The sequence below is a fragment of the Verruconis gallopava genome (assembly GCF_000836295.1).
Source record: "Verruconis gallopava strain CBS 43764 unplaced genomic scaffold supercont1.9, whole genome shotgun sequence".
NCBI lineage: Eukaryota > Fungi > Ascomycota > Dothideomycetes > Venturiales > Sympoventuriaceae > Verruconis > Verruconis gallopava.
Window position 1 is genome coordinate 500,717 of NW_015622145.1, and position 13,640 is coordinate 514,356.

The following is a 13,640-nucleotide window of genomic DNA, read 5'->3' on the forward strand; positions in this document are numbered from 1 at the left end:
CCGCCCAGCCAATTTCCCTGCGTCCCAATCACGCGGAGCCCACCCATTTTACTTTTCTATCTGCCGACAACTCGCGCGTGCGAGTGACGGACTGGTCTCGCATGCACTACTGAGAGACAGGGTAAGGAGGGTGCGTGAGAGAGAGCGACAGAGAGTCCTGACGGGAGCGTGGCCCTCCGCCGGCTTTCCGGCCTCGAAGGGTAATTTCCACGCATGAGCGAAAAGACAGAAGCGTGCCCAGCACCGTCCCCGATTGGCCTGGCGCGTGCTGGACTGCCGAGCCGTGGTAATACTCGCGCCTATTGCTTTCCGTCGCAGATGCGAAGAGCTTATTTCTGCAACCCCCAGCCAAAATGATACGAATAGCAACGGGCCGTGCTTTTTTCCTTGGTTCCCGCCCAGTGGAGGCGCAGCTGGTACTCGTGCGGCACCACGCGCTTCCACCCTAGCAACTCATCATACTGGACGTGGCTGTAGCGTCCTGGGCAGACGGATTGTGTTGCTAGGGAAGACACAGTGCCCTAAATTCGGAGCACGTACCTCCGTCCTCAGAATACCACAACCCGCGCCCTTGCTCTTCTGCTCTCCCATCGCCCTTGCTCATTGATCAATGGGCAGAAAATGCGCCGTGTTCCTCGGCAGCGCATACAAAGGTCAGAACAGTCGCCATCATGATCATAAAACCGCCGGCTTGCTCAGCGCCGATCGCTGCCGTGTCATGTGCTGCGGCGGCTAATGCCGGTGCTCATGATGTAGAAGGCGCTGCCACTGCCGCCTTCCTGTTGCAAATCTCCCTTTTGCCCTGCAGGTGCTACTTGTTGGCAGCATGCGAAACGCTCCTTCCTTTGGTCGTGTGTTTCAGAAACCTCTCCGCGCCAAGAACAAAAATCGCAAAGAGATCCATCTCGCCTGTGTTGTATAGATGATCATACTGTAATGCATCGAAGAAAAGAAAGAAACAGAAACAGAAACAGAAACGGAAACGTCACGTTGCCCTTGGTAATGCATAATCTCGAGCTTCTGGAAACGAAACAAAAAAAAAAAGAGGTCGCACGCACAACATTTCACCCATGTCTACCCGCACAGACAGCACGACTGGTGAGAACCTTTCTCGCGCCATATTCGCCTTGAGCAACACGTGTCGGAAGATACGGGTCTGCTTCCTAGCTTGCGAAAGTTCCAGTGTCCCAACGCCGCGTTAAAATGCCTGCGTGAGTTTCCAACATCAAAGTCATGATAGTCCCACGTAGATGACACACAATATGTACACATGCATGTATATCCCAGCACGTTCTTGACCGCCCTCTGCCTGCGTGCGGTGGGTATCAAAATTAAATGGAGAACAAAACCTTGGCCTTCACAGGATGCAAAGCGAAGCCTTCAATAAAAGTCAAAAGTACGTCATTCCAAGTCCAAAACCGCCGCCGCGTTGGGCATCACCTCTTGCCCGGAGCCACGGCGGTGATGTTGCTGTCCACGTTGCTCCTGTCCTTGTGTGATGTTCTAAACTCCGACCTTGGAGTTTGGTGAGCGTCCTGCTGATGTAGGTGTGCTTGACTCGTCGACCTCTTCCTCCTCAGTGCAGAGCGCTCCTGCCTTCTCGAGCACGTCTTTCGCCATCTTGGTCGCCTCTTCTTGAAGGTTGGGAATGGACTTCGGTGGCTGAGACAAGTATGTTTCGAGTAGAGTCTTGAGCGTGTGGACGCTACTCGTGCATCAGTTACGAGTCAAGACTGGATTTGCATTGCTTCACTGTACATACCGAACAGGCTTGGCGAGGTAGTTGTTCATGCCCGCCTCAAGACATCTCTCCCTGTCACCTTGTATCGCAGATGCTGTCATAGCGATGACAAGCACGTTCCTGACGGCGGGATCACGATGCTTCCGTATCTCCCGAGTCGCGTCATAGCCATCTACTCAGAGTTAGCACTGCCCTAAGAGCAGAGGATTGTCCGTCCGAACATACCAAGAACAGGCATCTGCACGTCCATAAGCACCAAGTGGTAAGGTTTGCCATCCTTACTCGCCCTCTCGAGCGCATCAACCGCTTCTCTACCATTGCCAAAGGCCTGACATCGAAAGCCCAGCCGCTCGACGAAATTTATCGCTATTTTCTGATTTATGGCATTGTCCTCTGCAATGGCGATTTTGATCTGGTCACGCGGTATCTGGCTCAAGTCGATGACGGCCACGAGTGACTGTGGGCCGTTTTGGCCCACGGGCGGTGATTTGAAATGCAGGCGCATCTCCTCCTGTCTAGACTCGTCAAATATTTGTTCCGCCTCCGCATGCGAGATCTTCGTGAACCGAATGCGAAAGGACACATTTGTGCCGACTCCAGGGGTTGACTCGAGCCAGACTTCACCATTCATCCTTTCGATCAAAGCTTTACATATGCTCAAGCCCAAGCCAGTGCCACCAAATGTGCGGGAAGCAGACCCTTCGACTTGGCTAAACGGTTGAAAAAGCTTCACTCGCTGCTCCTCCGGGATACCGATGCCCGTATCTTGCACACTCAACACCACATCCAAGTATTCTGGGGTATCCTCCTTCTTGTGAGCTTTCACCGTGACTGAGCCCTCGGAAGTGAACTTGTACGCATTGCCGAGCAAATTGAGAAATATCTGATGAAGACGGAGAGGATCACCAAGGACGAGCTGGTGAGGGTCAAGGCTATCAAGGTCTACTACTGTTCGCAAGCCTTTCTGATTGTTTTGGAAAGACAATGCGCGGACAACTTCACGGATTGTGTCTCCGAGATTCATTGGCACTGCAGAAATGTTCATCTTTCCCGCTTCCAGTTTGGTGAAGTCAAGCAAGTCGTTGATGACGGAGAGCAGGGTATCAGCGCACGTCCGTATACTGTCTGCATATCCTTCTTGTTCCGCCGTGAGCTTTGTGGCTTTGAGCAGCTCACTCATGCCAATGCACCCGTTCAGAGGAGTCCGTAGTTCATGTGAGACATTGGCCAAAAACATGGACTTGGCCTTGGCAGCCTCTTCCTTCAGTTGCATGTTTTTGATAGCAATGGCTTCAGCTTCTTTTGCCCGTTGCTCCGAACGCGCCATCTTTTCCATGTGCGCCTTCTGCATGACAACCATAGCTGCATTTTCTGAGCTGACCTTTTCAATCTTTTTGAGGTAAAAAGCATTCGCCAACGAGATCGAAATCTGGTTCACAAGTAGGCGAAGAACCGTCACATTTCGTTCGGTGAAGCTATTTGGCGGCCCTTCTATGTAAATGGAGCCCAGCAATTTGTCACCACCATGCAAGATGGGCACAGCGATCACACTTCGACCATCAGGGTGATTTTTGAGGAACTCGGGTGAGGCGCCAGAGAAGCGTTCATCCTCCAAGATGTTGTGCAAGAACACCCCTTCTCTGAATCGTAGCACGTAGGTGGTGATCTGCCGAGTCTCCTGTGCTGCAACTGTCTCATACGACTGTCCCTCCGGATATGAGGTCACACCCTCGGGTGTTCCTAATGCGGCAAGATTCCAGCCATCGCCACTGTCTGCTTTAATGACTATCGCAGACAACTCTGCACCGGTCGATTCGATCATGATCTCTGCCATTTTTGGAAGCAATTTGTCCACGCGGAGTTCAGAAGAGAGCAGCTGGCTTGATTCCAGTATGCTCGCCAGGTCAATCATGTCGAGCCCCATTGCCGAAAACTCGCCGGAGGGAGTAGAATTGTTTTGAAGCGGATCCGGCTGCTGAAGGAATTTTCGAGTGCGGTCAGCAGGCGTCTCAATGCCCAATTCTTGTGTCGTACGCTCCTCATTCTGCTCAAGCTTGTAAGACGTGTTGCCTGTGTCAACAATTGTGGTTTGTACAGCGCATTCTGCAGTACTCAGGCTCCTCATGCCGTTTAAAAGCCACTCGAATTTGTCGGATAATTGTTTCGTCTTGCCGTACGCACCTACACGTCGGTACGCCGATAGACATTCACGCAGCAGCTGTGTTGCGGGACGTGTGGCGCCTTTTCGAATGATAGTGTCGGCATAAAGCTCATAGGCGAGTGCTTGATCAAGAGACGAACCATACAATTCGCTATGATCTAATGCAGCCTCGTACGCATTGACCGCTGCAGCATGATCGTTATTGATTTCTGCTACTTCTGCATCCAATAAACAGAGCCAGGTTTTAAAGTTGACATCATTAACAGCTGCAGCATTTTTGATGGTCTTTCGAAATTTCTCGATGCGTTCCAACCACGTGTTTCGGTTCTCATGCTTAGGTGTTTCGTGCAGCACATGACAGTATGCCAGAGCAAGATACACCAAGTTGCTGTATGCATACCGAGAGCAAAACAAGCCTTTGGACATTTCAATAAGTTGCTCTCCTATCTCTATCGCATCGAGAAAGTGTCCGAAGCGGAAGAGACCGGCGAGATAATAACTCCAAATTATGGAGATGGGCCGCTCGGCGCTAGATGCTGTGGCCTTGATATAGTTAAGATATTCTGTAAGGTTGAAGTGTTCGTCATCAAACAGCGTGGCAGAAAGCTTAAGCTGTGTCTTTCCCTGTAGAGCGCGAACGTATTGTCGAACACCACTATTTGCTTTGTTACAAACTCGAACAATCTGAGTCTTTTGCATCACTCACATAATAAAAACTCCTCCTCTGAGGTCCTTCTCCCATGCTGTAAGCTCAATTGGCGCATCATGACAATACGCTTCAACCTCTGGCAGATCCGAGCCAGACCAAAATTTATATGCGGCTGAGATTCCAAGGTTCAAAAGTTGTAAAATACGGTCTCCGGCAATGATTGATGAGTCTTGGGCAGCGTCTAGAACAACGAGCTGGTCTGTTATTCGTGTTTGCAAATGGCCCATGAAAAATGCCCTCAGTGTTTCACTGCGTCCGACGGTGTATGAGTCGTCATGATACTTTTGGGACATTCTAGCCGACAGATCTGAGATCCTGCAACCAAGTTCGACCATTCCAAAACGTCCAGCCGCTATGCTAGCAAAGTGTAGATAACCCATAGCACACTGTCGATACTCGCCTCGTCGAATATGGACTTCAATCATGACCATAGTGACTTGGTAGAACAGCAACGAGTCTGTCCAGAACGCTGCACTCGCCAGCTCCACGAGCAAGGGCCCAATAGCGTCGAGGAAGGTATCGATCTGGGCAGGGCGACCTATCAACTCGTCCTCAGCTATGTCTTCGAGCATCTTCACAATTCTGTAGAAGTTTTCATCTGCCTCAGCATAGCTTATTTTTGGCAGCGTGAGACCGAGCTGCTGTAGACCTGCTTTTAATGTTGAAAAAGCTTCAACACTATTGCCTTGTACAGCATAAACACGCGAGCTGATCATCAACGCAGGAGACAGGTCCACAGGACTTGAAACGTTGGTAAATATTTTGTCCAAAACTTCCGTCGCTTTTTTGAAGTCGCGTTGGTACCAAAGCAATTCCGCATATCGTGTGTGCAGGCTTAAGGTTTCTTGAAAATCGACATCAGGCTGATCACTGTCCCAAGGTGAGTCCTGAAGTAATCTTGTACAGCTATCCCAGTAACGGAGAGCTGTATCTCTAGCTCCCGAATCTGCAGCGCTTTCTGCAGCGCGGAAAAGCAGAGAGCGATATGGTGCACGGTATGCTTCTCGTTCACGGAGCAAGTCAGTACAGGCGCAGATATGGGATGCCTTGACATGAATCCACTTAGCGCTCGTGTTTGCATTATCTTTATAGTCATAGTCAATCATCGTTTTCGCGATCGCATAGTGCATTTCCGTTTTGTTATAGGATTCCACTAAGCTCGACGAAGCTTGCATGTATCGATCGTGGCTGAAGCGAAACCGATCCTCATTATCGGTTGGCATAATTAGAAAAGCACCTAAAGCACTCTGAAGGCCTTCGACCGGGTCGCACAAACCTATTGTGGGCATGTTCTTCGCCTTTGGCCAAGAGTTTTCACCCGACAGAAGCCGCTTCACTAGTGAGAAAGAGAATGAACTGCCCAGCAAAGCCGCCCAAGCCAGAAGACATTTCGCAGGATCGGGAAGGTTGTGGAGTCGCCTGTTCACAAAGTCATTGTTTATCTGCGATCCGTATGATTGCGACTGCAGCTCGTCGAAAATCTTGTCTAGATCATATTCCCAAGAGGACGTCTTCCATGAGTAAAAAATACCGTTTGTCCTGTAACATGTTTCGAGGACCTCACGTATAAAGAACGGGTTACCGGCCGTCTTCTCTTGAATCACCGCCACTAGAGGAATCATATCCTCCCAAGAACGATGTAGGGTTTTAGAAACGTACTGTGCCGTTTCCGCTTCGGTAAATGGCTTGAGTGTGATGTTCATAGAGTTCGCTAAAAGTGTCTTCACATTCTTTGGCAGTGTAGCCATTTCCCGATACGTTGCGATCATCAGGATCGGAACATTGCCCTCAACCATTCTTTGTATCAGAGAAAGCGACTCGTAGTCGGCAAATTGGAGGTCCTCGATGGAAAAGCAGATAAATTTCTCCGAAGCAAGTACTCTTAGGACACTGATGAAGATGTTGCTGAATCGAGAAGACTTGGCCGTGCCACCTGTGCGAAGCCACTCAACAGCAGATGCGTTGGAACTGAGGTTCGTATGTCCAGTCGGACCAAGAAGTGAAGGAGAGGATGCCCGTCGTGCCTCAGGCGATCTTCTGGGAGCAGATGCAGAAATCGAGTTTGATCCAGCTGTTCCAGTTGCTGAGTTTAGAAGCCAGTCCGGAAGATCTAGCCAGGTGTGAAGAAAATGCCATATTGGCATTACCTGCCTTCGAATCAATTGGTGAAACGGTGTCGAAACATCGTTCTCGGAGAAGATCTGTCGAAAAAGTGACGACATAAGCCGAAGTACAGGCTCGTACGGCGATTTTCTTGCTTGGTCAAATTTTGCTGAGGCAAAGTAGCCGTGCTGTCGAGCGGCTAACTGGATGCTTTGAATCAAACATGATTTACCTAGACCAGCTGCCCCAGATATTGAGATGACTTCACAGTGTCCTTTTCTCCTTGTGCGGGTCGCTCCTTTGACAAGCTTGGTGGAGCTATCCAGAGTGCTAGAATTCTGATTTGAGGCAATACCGGGGTTAACCCGCTGATCAAGAATAGAGTTTGATTTCGATTCAACGTTAAGCGCCCGTGTTCGATTTGGCAAAGCAGATTCTTCAGTTGATGATGGCTCCGATCCAGCGACGCTCTCCTGGGAACGTTTCGCTGGATGTGTTGGCACCCCATTGTTAATCTTCATATCAGAACCTCTCGAGCTGGCGCTATCCGAGAGGGTCTCATCCAAGGCTGGCATCTCTTGCTTGTCGGATAAAGTGGAAGAGAGAGTTAGACCCATATTCGACAATTTCCTTGTAGATAACAGTGCCACTCGTGCCTGCCGCTTAGCAACATCTTCGATGATGGTTATAATCTGCTGTTTCTCAGATTCGCGCCCTATTTGAATGCTAGGTAAATTGAAGAAAGCAGAAACGTCCTTTGTACAAATTTGAAAGTTCTGCAAGCCCTCGCTGTCACCATCGATGAGGAATTTTTGTATTTGGACCAGGTCGTACTTCATTCCCGAAGCTGAATTGTAGCGGTCTTCAGGATTCTTGTTCGTCATCTTTGCGATGACCTGAGATAAGATTTCAGGTATGTCATGCCGTTTCGAAGATACTGGGGGAATGCGGCGGGAGAGGACATTCTGCATGATGGCTAGGGGGTTCTCGCCCGAGAAGGCTGGTTCCGCTGTTAGCATCATCCAGAACAGTACTCCCAACGAATAAATGTCCGTCCTGCTATCTGGTTCGGCCGGAAGCCTGCCTGTCTGTTCAGGTGCAATGAACTGTAGCTTATGCTCGATTCCTGATTCACGACTTAACATATACCAACCAGCAGACGTCAGACCACTTTCGAATGATCTTGCACCGGACCCTAGATTCAGCATCTTCACCTCATTCGTCTGTTGGTTGTAGTGAAATGCATCTCCGCGAATTTCACCATGTACAATGCGATTTCTGTGGTGGAGAATCTCGCAACATTCGGCGGCTCCAATTGCAAATCGTAAAAAATTAGGTATAGAAACCCGAACCCTCTCTTTCCTCATCTTTTCATGTTTAGATAGACTCGGACCAGATTCGGGGCCAAGTGTCGTTTGGTACACATTTGGCCAGTATTCAACCATCTCTCGCAAGTAGTTTGGACCGGGAGATTCGAATATGGATACAATCAGAGTGTCACCCCCAGCCCGGGGAGGTAGCCTGATCAGCTCCAGCGGCCGAACAAAGTGATTATACTCCGGATCACTCTTTGCGACAACATGTTTCGATAGAGCGAATTCTCGCTCCAGGCGTAGAATATGCGTCGATACTCGGGCAATCACTTTGCGGGAGCGTCTTTCCAAGGGGCTTGGAGGTCCAGATATTCGAGATTCGCTGCTCGACGACTTGTGAAATTTCATCGACGTGCGGGAGTCGTTCGAGATGCCGGAGCGGGAAGGGCTCGACTTCGCGGGTTTACCTGCGGCAGCTGACGCAGCTTCATCTTCATAGTAGAATTGTGTACCAGAGAAATGCCAGTTGTCTATGTCATATCAGATCTGCCAGTAGCATAGATACAGGACAACAGGCCGCATACCGTAGCTAGAGTGAAATACCTCTGCGTCGGAGTCCCATTCATATCCCGCGATCTCCGAGAGTCGCGAGAATATCTGGCTGGGATCGTCCATCGCAGCAAGCTGCCTTTCCTACTCTCTCGTCACGCAGTGCATGCCGCGCAGGATCGCCTGGTTCGAGCTTTGTCCGATCCTCTTCGCAAGCTGGAACTTGGAATTTGGTCCACTAGAGGTTAAGTGGAAGTTGTTGCAAGGCAGATTGCAATATCGGGGCCTGCGATAGCGGGCGAGGGGGAGAGGGCAGCAACAAAAGTAGGCGATGAAGACCAGATAATCAGAGAACCGGTCTAAGATGGCAATGCAGCTGTGCTCGGAGCGACGAACCGCTGATCCCATGCAAAATGCTACTTACATTTTATGGCCTTCCTCTACTGCGGAAGGCGGCCGATGACGATCTTGCGCACCAGCCACGCCGACGCCGACAAGCCCTGGCTGACAGTCTGGCCAGTTGTGCGTGGCCCCAGCGAGCAAGCCTAGAGCTCTGGTATGGCCCTCCAAGCACGAAGGGTACCAAAACACCATTATTGCAACCGCGAATTCCGCAACCAGCACGCTCATACTCTGCACATCGCCGCGATGAGGCTGCACCCATACAGATGATCTCATCGTTCGAACGGAGACGACATGGATTCTCCCGATGGCGAGTCTCCAAAGCCTCGACAGCTTCCCGACGACCTACCCACCTCGCTTTACGACCGTAGAAGCGTCCCGGTCTTTAACACTGAGACAGAGGTCTATGATGCCTGGGCCGGTACGACCAAACCTCTGCTGCTTTGATCTCGGCCTGAAAAATAACTTGAGGTGACAGGACAATCACAGTTTCTCACAACACCTATTCCGGCACAACCGCTGAACTTTAATCTTTCGCTGGGCGACCCTAGCTATGGTGACGATGTTGGCTTGGCCGGCCTGGAGGACAATGACGATAAATTCATGCAGATGCTGGCATCTCAGTCGCGTCTGAAGGGGGGCGATGGAGGAGGCGAAGAGGCCATCCTCAAAGACAAAAGCATATCTGACGATGTAAAACGGGAGACACTTCAAAGCATGTTCACCATGGCTGCCTCCAATGGACAGATAGACCGAGTACAGTCATTTTTGGACGGACCCGCAAGGTCTTGGATAGACCTCAATGCACCAGACGCGGACGGGACGCCTCCCTTAATATACGCCAGCTGCTTTGGACACCAAGAGGTAGTTGCAGCACTATTAGATGCAGGTGCCAATGTCAACCAGCAAGACAAAAATCAATGGAGCTCTTTGATGTGGGCTATGACGAACAGACACAAGGGCATTGCTAAGTTGCTTCTTGACCACGGCGCAGATCCGGATGTGAAATCATCCACTGGCCGAACTGCTCACGATTTCCTCGCACCAAACAGTGAGATGTCAGATTATCTACACGAGAGTGGCTACAGCATCGGCAATGCGGGTGTCGCTGATGATTTTTATAACGCCGGGATCGCTGAAGACAGGTTTGAGGAGGAATTAGCCGAGAGCGAAATGAGGAGACGAATGATGATGGAGAGTGCTATCAATCTTGAAGTCGATCTAGGTAATCTGGGTTTGGACGAAACGCCTGAGGTGCGCTCTCCTTTCGTAATTGCCGTCGTTTACTAATCATCGGTAGCCGCTCGACGATCCCGACGAAGGAAATGACTTCGTTTGGGATCGTTGTCTCAGCGATCAAATGTTCGTGTTCCAGGAGACTGAATTAGACAGAATTTTGGACATTGTTATTACCAACATGACGCCTCAACGCTCGCCGTCGCAAAAACCTGTCCCAGCCAACATAATATTTTTGAGCGCACGGTATGCGCACTATTATCAGAGCCCAGAACTACTTGAGAGACTTCTCACTACAGCTATGGACAAGATCAACGACGTTGTGGAGAAGAAGCAATGGGACATGACCATCTTAGCGTTCTGGATATCTAACAGCACATTATTATTGCATTACCTAAAAAAAGACGTTGGTCTACGAGAATCGACACTTCCCTTCCAACTCCAGCTTTCCGATCTTATCAACGAAATTTTCATCCTTATCATACGTGATGCGGAACGAAGGATGGACAAGGTCCTTGATGCGTCGATGCTCGAACACCAACCTATACCTGGTTTTGAAGATGTCACATTTCAGAACGAATGGAAGATCTTCAAATCGAAACCTAAAGTCAAAGCACCTGAGCCGTTCGAGAAGCGATTCAGACCACCTTCCCCAAAGCGAAGGATGAAACCTTCGCCACGAAACATTACCTCTCTGTTGTCCTCTACCCTCTTTGTCTTGGACCTTTACGATGTGCATTCAGTTATCACGGCGCAAATCCTATCTCAACTATTCTACTGGCTCTCAGCGGAGCTGTTCAACAGAATTATGTCCAATCAGAAGTACCTAGCTAGGACGAAGGCGATGCAGATACGTATGAACGTATCTACATTAGAGGATTGGGCACGCACGAACAATCGACAGCCGGAGCATTACGAGAATGGCTCTATGCAATGCAGCGGCGAAGCCACAGTCGATGCAGCAAGACGCCACCTCGAGCCGGTGATCCAATTGTTGCAATGGTTGCAGTGTTTCTCTTCGATAGGGGAAGATTTCGAATCCTTAATAGGAACAGTGCAACAGCTTAAGCGACTGAGTCCGCAGCAACTCATTCATTCGGTGAAATATTATCGTGCGGAAGTGGGAGAGCCGAAATTACCAAAAAGCGCAATGAAATATCTCAATACATTGGATCGTGAATTTGCTGAACGGAGGAAACATAGAAAATCAAATAGCAACGTCAGTAACAGTATTCAGGCCGGGACAGCCAGCTTGGAAGCGCCACCTATGACTCCAACAAAAAGTTCAGAACAGGTTCAACTTCCCCATCGATCGCCGACCACGCCTTCGTCACCTTTGCCGACCACACCGAAGCAGTACGATGCCGAGGACGAACCGCCACCAAATTTACTCATGGATCCTGCGCTTATGCTTCCCTTCTCTCTCCCAACTTCAACAGACATGCTGATCAGCTATGGTGCCGGCTTCGGCGGCACTAACAAAGAACGTGAGAGGAAATATTTACCTACAGTGCCAGCAGAATTCCTAGCGAAATTTGAAACCCCAGGAAACAGCAAGAATGGTAACATAGACTATGACGAAAAGCAATGGGATTGAAGTTTTTGCTGAGGCAGTCTTTTAATCTTATTTGTTTTTTCTTACCTTGTTCACGGATTGCCGGTCTGGGAATCGCTTCGCTGAAGTGCATGGATTGCATTGCAGGAGTTTTTGAATGAAAGGACGATATTGGTATAGTCAACATCATCAAATATGAGCAGTTCGAATGATCTGTACGCGTTTTAACATGCTGGATCCATATTTATGAGGCAATACTCTCGCCAACCCTCTTCAAAATGAGGCAATGACGCTCGAATAAGAGAGTCAGCAACCAGAAGTCACAACTAAAAAAGCAGAAATTTTCCTCCTTTTTCATGTGTGTTCTTGGTGGAGTAACAATATCGGGTAAGGCGAACCTACAATTATCTCTCGACCGAATATCGGAGGCGGATCTCCCCGCCGACTCAGACATTCCGTCCCTGTGAACCATAAATGCTGATGAGCAAATTGACATTCCAGAAATCTTTCTTTTCCTTATATTTCCTTCTCCTCTCCTTCTTGCATAATTTTTTGCTAGGCATAGCTCATCCAGCATTGTACAACAGACCAAATTTTGGAAGGAGTTCCTCTCGCAATTATGGTCAAGACTCTCGCAGTAGATCAGATCGACTCGACGTTCAAGTCAAACAGCATTGGTACGAAGCTTTGAGGGAAATTAGCGATTTAAATGATGATAATTGGTGCTTATTCTTGCAGATCTAATATCGAAACCTCTTGGCTCTCGAATCCTCTCTTTCAGCGACGAATGGTTTGCTGCTGCTGAGAACCTAACTACACCCACTCCACCTGTTCGCAAGCCAGGTGTGTTCACACACGCAGGAGCATGGTATGACGGTTGGGAAACACGAAGGCACAACCAAGAAGAATTTGACTGGGTGATATTCCGGCTAGGCGTTGCTTCAGGCAAAGTGCTAGGCGTTGAAATAGACACTGCATATTTCAATGGCAATCACGCTCCCGAGGTTGCAGTAGAGGGATGTTTTAGCAATAACGATGATGAGGTTAAGGATAAAACTTTCAAAGGGTGGGAGACTATATTGCCGAAGCAGGAGTGTGGGCCGAGCCAGAGACATGGTTGGCTTTTGCCAGAATTGACAAAAAAGGCATATACGCATGTCCGGCTGCAGATGTACCCTGATGGGGGCATCGCGCGTTTTAGATTATATGGGATCGCACTGCCTATTTTCCCAGAAAATCCGGACGAAGTGTTTGACCTCGCTGCTGCTGTGAATGGAGGTCGAGCTATTTCGTGCTCTGATCAGCATTTTGGTACGAAAGATAACCTTTTGTTACCCGGTCGGGGCGTCGACATGGGTGATGGATGGGAGACAAAGAGGACCCGCGGCCCCCACGTAGACTGGGCAATAATCAAATTCGGTACCAGAGGCACTATTAAGAAGTTACTGGTGGACACCGCCCATTTTCGAGGAAACTTCCCTCAGAAGGTTCAAGTTTTCGCCGCGGATATCGCGGAGGGCCAAGAGCCGACACACGATGACCCTGCTTGGATAGAGGTGCTTGCACCCTCGAAGACCGGCCCGGATGCCGAGCATTTTTACGAGGCCGAGCAATTGACGAACGTGCAGGGGAGAATCTTTACACATGCCAAGTTGGTAATGATACCAGATGGCGGGATTAAGCGATTCAGAGTCTTCGGAACGAGAGCTGTGTGAGCAAATGGGTGTAAATTCTTGTAACATGCCGGTAGCTTTAAACTCACAGCAACGTTCTCATCATGATTGGGGACGGGAACGCAACTGAGCAGAACATAAAGGTTTCTTGCGAGGCCTTGAGCCAAGCAAACCTCTATTCTGTGGACATGTCTCGGC

The 13,640-nt window shown here is 49.4% G+C and overlaps 3 protein-coding genes across 3 annotated transcripts; 2 read left to right on the forward strand and 1 right to left on the reverse strand.

Annotated features, from left to right (window-relative positions):
• Positions 1-993: 993 nt before the first annotated feature.
• On the reverse strand, positions 994-8,993 carry PV09_03515 (uncharacterized protein). The gene is made up of 5 exons (XM_016356723.1): positions 8,612-8,993; positions 4,609-8,557; positions 1,967-4,557; positions 1,763-1,913; positions 994-1,705 (listed from the first exon to the last, which is right to left on the reverse strand). Exons 1-5 carry the CDS (start codon positions 8,700-8,702, stop codon positions 1,504-1,506), a joined length of 6,984 nt encoding a protein of 2,327 aa, XP_016215516.1. The 5' UTR covers positions 8,703-8,993; the 3' UTR covers positions 994-1,503.
• Positions 8,994-9,272: 279 nt separating this feature from the next.
• Positions 9,273-11,811, forward strand: PV09_03516 (uncharacterized protein; the record flags this gene model as incomplete). Its single annotated transcript, XM_016356724.1, has 3 exons — positions 9,273-9,399; positions 9,457-10,232; positions 10,279-11,811. 3 exons carry the CDS (start codon positions 9,273-9,275, stop codon positions 11,809-11,811), a joined length of 2,436 nt encoding a protein of 811 aa, XP_016215517.1.
• A 577-nt stretch (positions 11,812-12,388) lies between these two features.
• Positions 12,389-13,484, forward strand: PV09_03517 (allantoicase; the record flags this gene model as incomplete). The annotated part of the gene is made up of 2 exons (XM_016356725.1): positions 12,389-12,446; positions 12,508-13,484. The coding sequence occupies 2 exons, from the start codon at positions 12,389-12,391 to the stop codon at positions 13,482-13,484; spliced, it is 1,035 nt and encodes a 344-aa protein (XP_016215518.1).
• Between the last annotated feature and the right edge of the window lie 156 nt (positions 13,485-13,640).

What these genes read in the sequence shown, in the direction of transcription:
- PV09_03515 (XM_016356723.1), bottom strand. Translation starts at nt 8,702, where the DNA reads ATGGACGATCCCAGCCAGATATTCTCGCGACTCTCGGAGATCGCGGGA. An exon ending in AGAGGAGGAGTTTTTATTAT is followed by an intron (nt 4,558 to 4,608) that starts GTGAGTGATGCA and finishes CAAAGCAAATAG; the next exon opens with TGGTGTTCGACAATACGTTC. An exon ending in TACCTCGCCAAGCCTGTTCG is followed by an intron (nt 1,706 to 1,762) that starts GTATGTACAGTG and finishes ATGCACGAGTAG; the next exon opens with CGTCCACACGCTCAAGACTC.